The sequence below is a fragment of the Hemiscyllium ocellatum genome, chromosome 3, assembly GCF_020745735.1.
Source record: "Hemiscyllium ocellatum isolate sHemOce1 chromosome 3, sHemOce1.pat.X.cur, whole genome shotgun sequence".
NCBI lineage: Eukaryota > Metazoa > Chordata > Chondrichthyes > Orectolobiformes > Hemiscylliidae > Hemiscyllium > Hemiscyllium ocellatum.
In genome coordinates this window covers 64,768,861-64,781,965 of record NC_083403.1, presented here as the reverse complement: position 1 = coordinate 64,781,965, position 13,105 = coordinate 64,768,861, and the positions used below count along the sequence as shown (strand labels likewise).

General features: G+C 36.3%; 2 protein-coding genes across 2 annotated transcripts in view; one reads left to right on the top strand and one right to left on the bottom strand.

Annotated features, from left to right (window-relative positions):
* Positions 1-13,105, top strand: part of nt5dc1 (5'-nucleotidase domain containing 1) — a 547,161-nt gene that overhangs the window by 66,827 nt on the left and 467,229 nt on the right. The window lies entirely within an intron of this gene.
* LOC132830129 (uncharacterized) overlaps positions 1-13,105 on the bottom strand; it is a 62,798-nt gene that overhangs the window by 1,901 nt on the left and 47,792 nt on the right. The window contains exon 11 of the mRNA XM_060847635.1: positions 5,137-5,175. Within this exon, the coding sequence (XP_060703618.1) occupies positions 5,137-5,175 (39 nt within the window). The remainder of the gene's footprint in view (positions 1-5,136; positions 5,176-13,105) is intronic.

The following is a 13,105-nucleotide window of genomic DNA, read 5'->3' as shown; positions in this document are numbered from 1 at the left end:
GCCAGGCACTCTTTTCATGCATAAACTCAGACTTTTAATGAAACAAAAAGCACCTATTCTGCTTAAAAAGTATTCCTTAACTACAAACCCATTGCAGACCTAACATGATACAGATTCTTGTTTTCAGAGTGATTTAAATGTAAATTGCATTTACCTTGCACATAGTCACCTTGTGAGGAGCAAGCAGAATTTTATATGTTTCTATTTAACATAAAGGAATTATTCAGCATAACCTCTTTGCTCTTTACTGTATGTCCCTATTAATAAAGGTCAAGATACTATATGTTTTCTTGACTGTTTTCTATTCTTAACTACCACGGAAATTTCTAATATTTCTTGGGATCTAACTTTATATTATTTCAAAGAATGAATTGAATCCACCCAACATTTTTCAAATAGCAGATTTATTGTTTTTGTGTTTTCTATAAATCTGTTCAGGTTGTGCATTTTATATCACAACCAAAATATATATAGATCACTAATGTTAAATTACTCCCAAGTTTATATAGTGGTGTAAAATATTGGTCTTCAAATTTAATTTTTTTTTCCCCAGATTATTAGCACTTTTTTTAATGTTAGTCACAGTATATTACAAGTTGTTGATGGGTGGGCATTGCAAATTCATCCTATCATGAGCAGTAGTCAGGGTTTTGTGGGTTGATCATTTATCTACCTGTCCAGGCCTCCATAGCGGCTGACATTTCAAGTATTCACTTATCTTCCAGACCTGTCCTCATGTCCATGTCAGAATCAGTGCCACTCCCTGTTTTCTTTTAAAAAGCATATTATCTGCTTTGGTCTGGAATATAATTGCTCCACCTGCAACCTGCTTTTATAGAACATAGAAAAATACAGCGCAGTACAGGCTCTTCGGCCCTCGATGTTGCGCCGACCAAATCCTACCTAACCTACACTAGCCCAATAACTTCCATATGCCTATCCAATGCCTGCTTAAATGACCATAAAGAGGGAGAGTTCACCACTGCTACTGGCAGGGCATTCCATGAACTCACAACCCGCTGCGTAAAGAATCTACCCCTAACATCTGTCCTATACCTACCACCCCTTAATTTAAAGCTGTGTCCCCTAGTAACAGCTGACTCCATTAGCGGTAAAAGGTTCTCAGTGTCTACCCTATCTAAACCCCTAATCATCTTGTACACCTCTATCAAATCTCCCCTAAACCTTCTTTTCTCCAATGAGAACAGGCCCAAGTGCCTCAGCCTTTCCTCATACGATCTTCCTACCATGCTAGGCAACATCCTGGTAAACCTCCTCTGCACTCGTTCCAATGCCTCCACATCCTTCCTATAGTATGGCGACCAAAACTGCACACAATACTCCAGATGAGGCCGCACCAGAGTCTTATACAACTGCAACATGACCTCAGGACTCCGGAACTCAATTCTTCTACCAATAAAACCCAGTACACCATATGCCTTCCTCACAGCACTATTTACCTGGGTGGCATGGATATTTCTTCTACAAATATCCATGTTCACCTTTCCCCTCATCTCCATAACTGAATCTTTCAGAGAAAGATTTTCTTCCATTTACAGCACTGACATGGTTGTAACAAAAGTCATGTAAGGCTGTGGAAGCATTTTCAGGGAGCTATACTTCTTGAAGGAAAATGGATCATGAGGGTATGGGGAGAAAACCCGAACAGGGTACGAAATTGGATAGTCAACCGTGATCATACTGAGTGGTGGACCAGAATCAAAGGACTGAATAGTTTCTCTTCTATTTTCTGTGGTAAATTGTCTCTCATGTCACATTTGTGCATACATTGACGTTGCTCCTCTAAAGCCTATCCTTCATTATGGAAAATCACAGAAGTGTCATGGCATGGAATGAGGCCATTCAGCCCCATTGTGTCAAGACTGGCTCTCCAAATGAGCACCTCGGCATAGTGTTATTCTCTGCAGATTCCCCATATCCTTACGCATTGCTTACATTTATGTAATCATCTTACGTTCGCTTAAATGTCTCAATTGAACCTTCCTCCACACACTTTCAGGCATTGCTTTCCAAATCTGAGCCACTTGTCTGGAAAAGATTATTTTTACCTCACATTTGTTGCTTTTATAAATCACTTTAAGCTATTCTTGGTCCTTTCAGGAGTGGGATTTTTTTTTCCCTTCTCTATTCAGCACCCTCTTGATTTTAAAAACTTTTATTAAATTTCCTCTTAACTACCTTTTCTCCAAGGAGAACAGCCCCAGCCCCTCCATGCAATCCTTATAACTGAGGTTTCACATCCCTGGAACAATTCTTGTAAATCCTCTTCTGCATTTCCATCAGTGTACTCACAGCCTTCCTATGGTGTGGTATCCAGAACTGTATGCAATACTTCACCTCAGGTCTAGCAAGTGTCTTATGCAAATGCAGCATAACCTCTTGGCTCTCTTCCTCTATGTCCCTATTAGTAAAGTTCCAGATATTGAGTGCTTTATTAATTGTGCTGTCTCTGTTATGCCGCCTTCATTGAGTACATTTATAACCATCCTTCTGCTCTTTATAACCATCCTGAACCCTTTTTAGAATTGTACCTCTTACTTAATTGTCTGTACCTGTTCTTTCTGCTGTTACATGTTGCCTCGTAATTCTCTGCATTTAATCTTCATCTGTCACCAATGTGCGCATTCCACCAATTTTTGTAGTTCTATGCTGCCTTTCTCAGTTTATAATGCTTTCAAATTTCTTATCAACTGCAGACCTTGAAATTGTTCCCGGCACACACAACTTGATCCTTAATTTATCAGGAAAATTAAGGTTCTGATATTGACTGATGAGGAACCAAATACGAACTTTCCCTAACCAAAAATATCCATCGACCATTACTTTTTTTCTATTATGCAGTAAATGTTGCCATTGCCGTTTATATACCATGAATTGTAACTGTTTTTGCAAGTTTGTTCTGTGACAATCTAGCAAATGCTATTGAAAGTCCATGTACATCATAGCAGCATTGCCTTCATCAGCCCTTTCTGTTACCTCGTCAGAAATGAACATAATGCCCTCATTAGGGAACCATGTTGGCTCTTCCTATTCAATGTAGTTTCTTCAAATTCTATGCTGAATAATTGTTCCTAATTGTATTTCCACTACTGAAGTTAAATAGACAATCTATAATATTTGGATGCATCCTCGCAAGCATTTTTGAATAAGAATTTCATGTTTGCAATTCTCCAGTCTTTTGGCACCTCCGAGTCTAGGGAGGACTGAAAGCCTATGGCCCAAACTGCTCTGATTTCCACACTCGCTTCCTTCAATATCCTTGAATGCATCTCATCTGATCTTGGTTCCTTATCAACTTTAAGTAGCAATTGTCTATCAAACACTGATTCCTTATCAGTGTTGAATCCTTCTCGTTGCAGAATTTCTTCCTCTGTCACCATGGCCTGGGTAACAGCTACCTCCTTGCTAAAGATAGATGCAAAGTATTAATTGAATACCTAAACGTTTCTCTGCCAAGCTCCTCCTCATTTTACTCTGCTACTGTCTACAGAAGATTTTGAGATTCACCTTTACATTGGCTGCCGATGTCTTATAATTTGTCTTTGCTTCTCTTATTTGCTTTTCACATTCTTCAACCTGGCTAATTATAGTCACAGTACATCCAGCTTGATTTTTATTTTTTGTTCCTGCAGTGTTGCAATTAGTCTCCCAAAGATCTATTACCATTTTCTCTCCCTTTCTAACCTGTAACTTGTCCCTTAGGTTTCATCGTGAAAATAAAGAAAAATTTCTAAGCAATTAACACCCCTCCCACCCTAAACCAGCCCCATGCTACACCTCAACACCACCATCATCTCATGCCCACTTGGACTATCCCCTCCTGCAGGCACATGCACACAGACGTAATACCTATTGTGATAAAATAGCTTGATGCCGATAGACTCCATAACTTACTGCTTAACATCAGAAAGCTCTACATTCTGTATACAAAATACATGGGCTGCAGCAATTGAACTCAAATAGAATAAGTTTGCTTTATGAATGATTTTGAACTGTCAGAACTTACTCCATTTGTAGCTAATATTGTGTTTTTGTTTTGGAATTAAGTATCACAGTCTTATCTGAGAGAATGATATCTGCTACAATATATTAACAGGCTGTAGCTTGCACAGAAGCATTTGTGTCTACATGCAGTTGTGGTATTTGTCCCTTGCTGTTCTCAGTCATTAATCTTGGTGCTGAAATTAAAGCTTAGCAAAAACTTGCTTTTATTTTTCCTGTTGCTCTGCATAGTTTTATTTCAATTTCTGCTGGAAAATAATTTACTGGTCAATATTCTTCATTGAGGCTCATTCTTTAATTTTGCTACTCTGTCAGACATGTTGGATAATTTATCTCATGTCTTCATTTTATTTTTGTTTTTCTAATTTATTTAATTTTTTAAGATTTTCAAGTTTGTTTTAATTCATTTCGTTTTCTTCTTACACTTTGTGCAGTTAGTTAAAAATAATACCTTTTACATCTTTATTTCTGTGTTTTATCTGATTTAATTTCATTATTCATCGTCAAGTATTTCCATTTGCCAATTAGAGCATAAACAAATTCTCTCAATTCTGGACAAAATTGAAGGCTGCTTTTTCTTCTGGTAGAGAAAAATGAAGTTCATAACTCGAGTTATAGAGTGTATAGAAGTACTTGAACTATTTTTACAAGGGTGTGTCACATTCAATAGATAGGGTAATTCCAGCAGAATTCAATGATCACTAACTGCATCTGATATGTATTCAAATCCATCCTTTGATGTTTGACAGTAATTATTCATGTAAGCGAATCAAATGTCCTTTTTCTTTCTGGCTTCAAATTTTTGCTGCTGTTTACCTATTATTTATTTAGCTATGCTACTTAACTCTGTGATCTGCCTGTATTGCTCGCAAGACAAAGCTTTTCACTGTGCCATTCAATTCAGTTTGATTCAATTATTATTAGTTAAGTTGGTTAAGTACACTACAATATGCTGGAGTAATCTGCCATGAATTAATTGAGTTTTTTATTTAGTTGAAACTTTTATGTATTTTTCCATCTCTTCAGTATTCGTAACAAATGAATGAGATTTGTTTTACCTGCAGCAGCATCTTTATTGTTTGTCTGAGGATCCAAGAGTATTTTTCAACTTACCTTCAGAACTGTAGGAATCATCTTCGTCTGAACTACTCCCTGTTTTCGAAAATCATTAACAATATTCAATGAATCTTAAAATATTAATGATTTTAATTTGACATTTAATAAGTTAAAAAAACTTTTGCAACAACATTCATCTGCATCAGATATTCCTTTAAAGAGTACAATTAAAACAGAAAACCAAAGTCACCTACTCTAATTAGTTGCAATACTAGTCTGCACATTAGGTGCACACAGAGCTTTAAGTAATGGCATTATAAGCACTATCAGACTCTGGAAAATAGCATAAAAAGCCAAGTGAATAGATTAGATGTATGTTTAAACAAAATCTCTTTAAATTTTTAGTCAACATTAAATCTTGGCATATTAGATGCAAGTTTTCAAGTAAGTTGCGATCAAAACAACAAATTGCATTTTTTAAAATCAGAGCTTCCCAAAGGGGAATGGGATGGGATGAGATCAGGCCCTAATAGGGTTGCAAGTGAAATTTTGGGGGTGAAGCACTGAGGCAGCAATAGCTGACTCCTCTTTGCCCTGCTGTCATAGATCGTTACCATCCCACCCCCACTTCCCCTGGTCCCCATTGATACTGCTTTATAAAGCTGCTTTATCATGTAAAATGTCGCAAGGTATTTGAAGGCTAAACAGTTGTTTTGTTTATTACTAAGTGCTAAAATGTACAGGAACTAAAATGCCAGCATAGGCCATTCTTATAATGATTTAATTAAATTTTAATCGGTTACACATTTGTTTTGTTTGGAAACCAAATAAGGTGATGCCTTTGGGGGTGAAGGTTTTTGTACACTTTCCTCTTTTGAGATCAGGTGCCTCTTTTAAAGATTATGGTCAGCTGTGGGATTGGCTGGTCAGAGTAAAGTTCCTTTATAAATTTCTTTTTGTCAGTTCTGAAGAACAGTCGGATTCAGCTTAAACGTTATCTCAGTTTCTCTCTCCCACTCCTAACCCAATGATATGTCTGACCTCCAGTTTTTTTTACACAACAACCAAACAAAAACTACTATTTCAAATAATTATATTTTTTCACACCTATTAACATTTGAGTTAAAGTGCCATATTGACCCAAGACTTTTTTAACTAATTGAAAATTAGGTTTGGTTCTTATTCTGTGGCCTAGCTTGGAATCAGTCATAACCTTGTCACCTTTTGCAAATTGTAGCCCACCCTTTTATACCATTTTATTACAGCTAGTTTAAATAGTTTTTTGATTGAAGACAGGAAAACTGACATTACTGAGAAGTCTGAGTTTCTATTCCAAACTGCATTGTTTAATTGTACTACATTTTTATAGGTTTCATTATCACCTCAAAATTTGAAACTTTGTTTTGTGCACCACTTAACATTATAGAAACAAATCCTTTCTAAAAATCCCTGCTTTTTGAATCTCAATACTCATATTTTTCACCCTTGAGGTTGGTAGTCAAATATCTTTCATGATGAATGCTATTTTACATTTTTCAGAAAATATTAAATACTATTCTACATTTGTGATAAATTGCTTCATTTTACATTTACAATAAATACAGCTGTAATACATACGGTATGAATAGTAACTGTAGGCAGTCATTTTTAGGCATTCACCATTCTCTTCCATACAAAGCAAGGGATATTTTCTTATTAATGTGCAACTGAGTAAATCAGCAATACTTAGATTTGAATGTTAAGGAGTTGCATGCATTCAGTGTGCTTTGCTTTTATCTGTACACGTATGTTAGTAGATTGCTTGTGGCATCACTCTTAGAATTAGATTGTGATTACGATTGCGTAGCACTAAGTCTAATAGAAAATACACGCGCTATCTGGTCAATTTTAACTTTAATATTATTATTCATCTAATTTCATAATCAGATAATTTGTCAAATAAATTGTACAAAATATCGTAGCATGTTCAAATAGAAAATGTGTGTAAATGTAACAGTATCTTGTATCTTGCTACTTGTTCAATGTATTAAAACACCTGAAGTGGGAAAACATTTAATGGAGACTTTCACTCGTATTCATAAAAAACTAATACATTTTAATGTTGGAGGTGTGAGATGTGAATTTTTGGATTATTTATGAAACCTAAAACTTGCTTTGCTGAAAAGATATTGCAATCAAAATGCATTATGTCCAGGATTGTGCTGAATAAATGACTTGCATGAGTCTTTACCAGCTGTATCAATTAATTAATCCTGGATTTTAATGGATGTATATTTGGAAAGTGGCCAGTCTAGAGCAGCATGAGAGAAAGATAAGAAGAGGTTTAACCCACACATGTAGATGCAGCATGCATTGAGAATATTGTTAGAAAACTTGAAAAGTGGATGATAAAGTCAGGAAGTGGCAACAGAATTAAATAACGCAACCACAATGTTAGCACCCTAAATCTCTCAGCACCAAGTCTAAGCTTTGTACCCTGAGGTTATGTTCCACCTAATTCACCCATTTGTCTGCTCAAAGTGTTTCCAACTTCCCTACTTTAAGACCTTGGTCTCCCGTTCTCCCTGCATACATTTGCTTTGTGAAAATTACCATATATTGTTAAAGTTCAGTGGGCTCTGTCCATAATTTTCCCACTTAAGAATGGCTGGGAATTAAAAAATAGATATCTACTATCAAACCAAAATGAGTAAAGTGAAGACAGGTTCATTAACCAATGATGTGTGTTTGTATAATGTGTGCACATTTGTATGTGTGTCTGAAAACTGAATCTTTTCTGAAATGTTAATGTGTATGCATTTATACTGTATAATGTAGATATGGAATGCACTGTTATATTTCAATATTTTGCAGACAAATATGCATATATTGTATCACACAACTAAATTTTTGTATGTATAAATGATGCTTGCACAAAATAGTGCATGCACATGTCTGTATGGTAAAAGTCGAAGATATAAGAAAGTGAGAAAAAGTTTAATAAATGGTTGACAGAGCAGCAAGGAAGCAGATGAGAAGTTTTCACAATGAATTGAAGAGGTCAAAGAAACTTGTATAGCAAGGAACACTTTTTGCACTTTTTTGTCTGCACATTTCACCTAAACATTTTAAAGAAGTGCACAGTATATAATAAATGTACACATATGTTTAACTCATTTAAATAAGTTACAGATAAAGCCAGCAACCACATTATAAAATATCGGCATGTCTCATTTTGCAGCATTATCTTACACAGACCAGTAAAGGCTGAGTATATTAAGTTAAACTTACGACCATGACCGCGATGCTGATATGCAGCATTGTATCCCATTCCATGGATCACATTCAGTATAAGCAGTACCAGAAAAATAGTGATTTGATTTGAAACCATGGTTGTTGATCAGATCTGTAAGGAGTGAATAAAGCCATGACAAGCTTCAAATGAAAAAGTAATTTAGCTTAACTGTATTTAGTACTATTTCAAGAACTGAACAGTTGAGTGGAATTATTGAAGTTACTGTGAAATTTAAATATGGATACACAATTTAAGAAAATATTTTTGTACTGCTTTATGTATGACCTTAGTGATAGCTATAAGGTCTTCGATAAGGAATTTAATGTTACTCAGACTAAATTTTGCTTAATACCTTAATGCTGCATGTGTGCTGTTTTGTCAATCTTACCTGTTCACATCCCATGACAGAAATATGAAGTGTACAGGGCACACTGATTTTTTCATTGTTGTATACTGTACAATAAACTGTTATGGTAGTTTACTACAAGCATACACAAAAAGTTAATCTCTGCCTTTTCCCAAGTCAACATTACTGTAAAGTTGAAGATAAAACATACCAGTATATTGAATTCAGAGCCTTGCTTCAGTTCAGAACCCCTCACTGGTTATTCGCTGAAGTTATGCAGAGTTTGATGAAGTACTGTCTTCTAAACTGGTTGTGCGTCATATTTATATCTGTAAAGTTTTAGCTTGGTGTAACTAAAATTTGTAACTCCTCCCTTTCAAAACAAAAGTTTTAATTATACATTTCATATATACATTACATAAAATGCGTCAAAACGTTACGTCAAATTAGTGGGTTGTTTGTGGTGAAAGCTTCCTTGCCATCTTTGGGATTGGTAGCTATCTTGGATGTCTTCAATTCAAATGTGAAACAGATAATTAAAAGAAAAAATGGGAAGCTTTTTTAAAAAATTAATGAAGTCATTCATGTTGACCAACTTGGAGTCCATATTTTTTCATGACTGTTATGAAGTAACAGTTCAGTGTTTAAAAACAGAAAGAATTGCGGATGCTATAAATGAGAAACAAAAGCAGATATTGTTGGAAAAGCTCAACTGGTCTGGTAGCATCTATGAAAAAAATCAGTGTTAATGTTCTGCGTCACCAGACTCAAAGGTTTAAAACACTGATTTTTCAGTACAGTGTTTTTGATAGGTTTTACCAAGACATCATTTTGCTGTTTATCAACTTTTTGAAGTGTCTGCACTTCACTTGGTTGAGCAAGATATTGCTAAAGAAGAGAGTATGTAACCAGCACATTTGCAGACTGTAGTTAACGTCACGTGTTATACATTTTGAGTGAACAAAGTTAATTTACTGAGCCCGTTTTATTGTGTTGCTACTAATTGAGATTTTCTTTTCCTGAAAGATACGTTTGAAAATTCAACACCATATAGTAACAAAACAATACATTGCAGAGGGCAAAAGTTATGAATTTGGGCAAATGGGAACTTGGACACAGATGGAAGTAGTTACTGCTTGTCTTTATTGTCTAGTAGTTTGTGTTAGAGATAAATATATAATTTATCCTACTTGCACCTTAAACTAGTTCAGATATTTATTTTGAAAACTTTAACCTGAATTCATTAAATAGACTGATTAAATAAATGAAACAGTGGCTATTTTCAAATAACATTGTTGCTGGCCTGCTGAAACTGCTTTCGTTTCGAAAGTTTTTGGAGATCTTTGCAATCTCAGGCAAACATCCATGTACACATCTGCTGTTTGTTATCATGAGGAACTTTAGATATGTTTAGATAGATTTCAAAGTGCCGATATTACATGGTATCAAGGAGCATGATGTTTACTTGGACATTTAAATCCAGGAGGCTGTGATACCCCTTTTTGTTTGGGAGGTGGTAAATGTCTGGCTCGTGACTAACAGCAGGCAGATGTGGCAGTGAGCAAGGCAGTTAAAGGGCTACCATACATTCATGGCCATGGTTAGGAAAATTCTATGTTTAAGGTGTTCAATTCCATTGAAACAGATAAAATTGTAAAGCAAAGGGTAATCTTGATACCAATTGGACAAGCAGGAAGTAGGTTCGCTCTGTAAACCAGTATTGAGTCAGGTGTTGATGTGAGTAGTTTATAGTGCACGAACAGTCGTTGTGCTGTTAGGCAGTGCATTAATAGAAAGAGCTTATAGCAAAGCCAACACACTGATTTGCTTTAATTTTTATATGTATAGCCTCTACTTGTTACAAATATGCATATACAAAGCTTATTAACGCCAGGGCAGAACCAGTCAGACAGGACTTAAACCCCAAATGTGTGTTTGTATTTATTTCATATTCATGATGAACTCAAGTGCTGATGTACATTTACCCAAGTTACACTGTCTTATCTGAATGCATTGTACCTGTATGTGATGATATAAAAACTTAAACAGCACTTGACCCATCAAACATTAAGTATACAGAATACTTATAGACACCTGGCAAGTGTTTAAATTAGTGACTGACCAGGTCTCACATCCCTTGTGCAACAAAAGGTTCTTCAGACCTATTCACAGTTGATAGATGCGATGAGGGCGTGGCTTCTGCCAATGATTGTTTGACCACCACTGTTGCATAGCAGCTCTCAAAATCTGACTCCAAAGGCCTACCAATGACCCAGATATCCAGGTCTATCATATAAGATTTTGTTTGTAACTCTTGGCCATTGGTTTGACCACCGTGGACCTGTAAATGGCTTTACATTAAAACACAATAGATTAGAAATACTTTGGTGTGTTAGCATTTGTGGACCAAAAGCTCAAGTTGCCTTTTGGGTCTGTGACCTTCACACATAACATAGTCAAGCTGCAAAGCTGTATATTTTCATTTAATCTTGTTTATTTCAGTTGCAAAAGTAGCATAGAAGTTATTTATTGAATCATGCCATAATTCACGAGATTGAAAAGAAGCAAAGACTTTGGATTAAGTAGTCATAACAATTTGTTCACAAGCCTTGTGAACAATTTTAAACTTAGTAACTGAGAGTGGACAAGCTGCATAAACTGAAACATATGCAAGTTAATTTCAAAAACCAGAGGTAAGATGTTTCTTATCGAAGTAAACATTGAGGACATTTTGAAATAATATTGGGAAGGAAGGGCCTGATTAATCATCAACAGAAGGTGTGTGTGAAGGCTCAAGACGTGAATGGTAGGTGAATGTTATCAAAGGTAGAATCTTTATGTGGCAAAAGAGCTTGTCAATAACCAATCCAAGTTATCTTTTATGAAATTAAGAGACCTTGGGAGACCTCAGTGCAGCAAGTGATGGAGGAAAACTCCGAAGGCTGAATCCATGCTGACATTTTTGGATATTTGGAGAGGTCATAATATATCGAACATAAAGCAGGAGGAAGTAGGAAAACAGAAGGGCTGTTAGTTATAATCGACTAGGAGAAAATGGGGACTGTAGATACTGGAGATTAGAGTTGAAGAGTGTGGTGCTGGAAAAGCACAGCCATTCAGACAGCATCAGAGGAGCAGGAGAGTTGATGTTTCGGACATAAGCCTGTTGGTGCATACTCCACCTAATCTAGACCGATACCTGTTGCTATTGTAGTTGTATGGTTTTGCTTATAACTAAAGTGTAATGCCCCATTTTAATTTATGATTACACTTTATGTGCCCATCTTATTATTTCCAGTTGATCCTGATCTAAAGATTATAACATTTCCGGAACCATTCTTGGTAAGACAACTATGTCCGTTTTTTCTGCTTTGTAGCCTGGTCACTTAGATCCAGTTCTTCTCTGAGAGTGACCATTGACTGCTGCATGATCTAAATGTCCATTTCACATGGCTGCTTGTTTCTATACTGTAAATTTTCATTTTCTACATCTACAATATTGTTTGCTGGTTGCTATTGGCTGTTATCCTTCCAACTGTATTTTTACCTGTCTTCAACTTTTTAAGTATTGTCGTCTCATCAAGTGTTGTTTGTGTGTACACAGAATTGCGTGCTCCCTCTCATATTTTCACACTCCCCTTCATTCTTCAGAAATCAGTCCACCAACCTATCACTTGCTTTAGCTTTCAGCTCCAATTTATGTTAAGCAAATTTTTACGTTGCCTGTGAGGTTACTAACTCGGCTGTTTACAAATTGACTTCTGCATTCATTCCTAAGCCCTGTGCACTGAATGCTTGGGACAGTTGAATACATGCTGTCCCTCAGCAGAGTATTTTGTCTGCATGGCATATCGCAATAACTTCATCCGTTGTTTTTTTTCCTAGGTTTATTTTATTAGGCTGAATCGTATCATGTGTTTTTGTCTCTTCTGGGTCCCCAACCTTTAGCTGATACTTATTACTCTTGGGAGTAGTAGGTTGTGGTAATGTCGCTGGAGTATTAATCCAGAGGCCTGGACAGTTGCTGTGGGGACATGGGTTTAATTCTCCTCATAGTTTAGATTAGATAAATCATGTCTGGAATTAAACATTAATCAATAACGGTAACTCTGAAGCCATCAGTAATTATTAAAATCCATCAAGTGGGCGGCACGGTGACACAGTGGTTAGCACTGCTGCCTCACAGCGCTAGAGACCCGGGTTCAATTCCCGCCTCAGGCGACTGACTGTGTGGAATTTGCCCTTGTTTCTCCCCTTGTCTGCGTGGGTTTCCTCCAGGTGCTCCGGTTTCCTCCCACAGTCCAAAAATGTGTAGGTTAGGTGAATTGGCCATGCTAAATTGCCCATCGTGTTAGGTGAAGGGGTAAATGTAGGGGAATGGGTCTGGGTGGTTTGCGCTTCAGCAG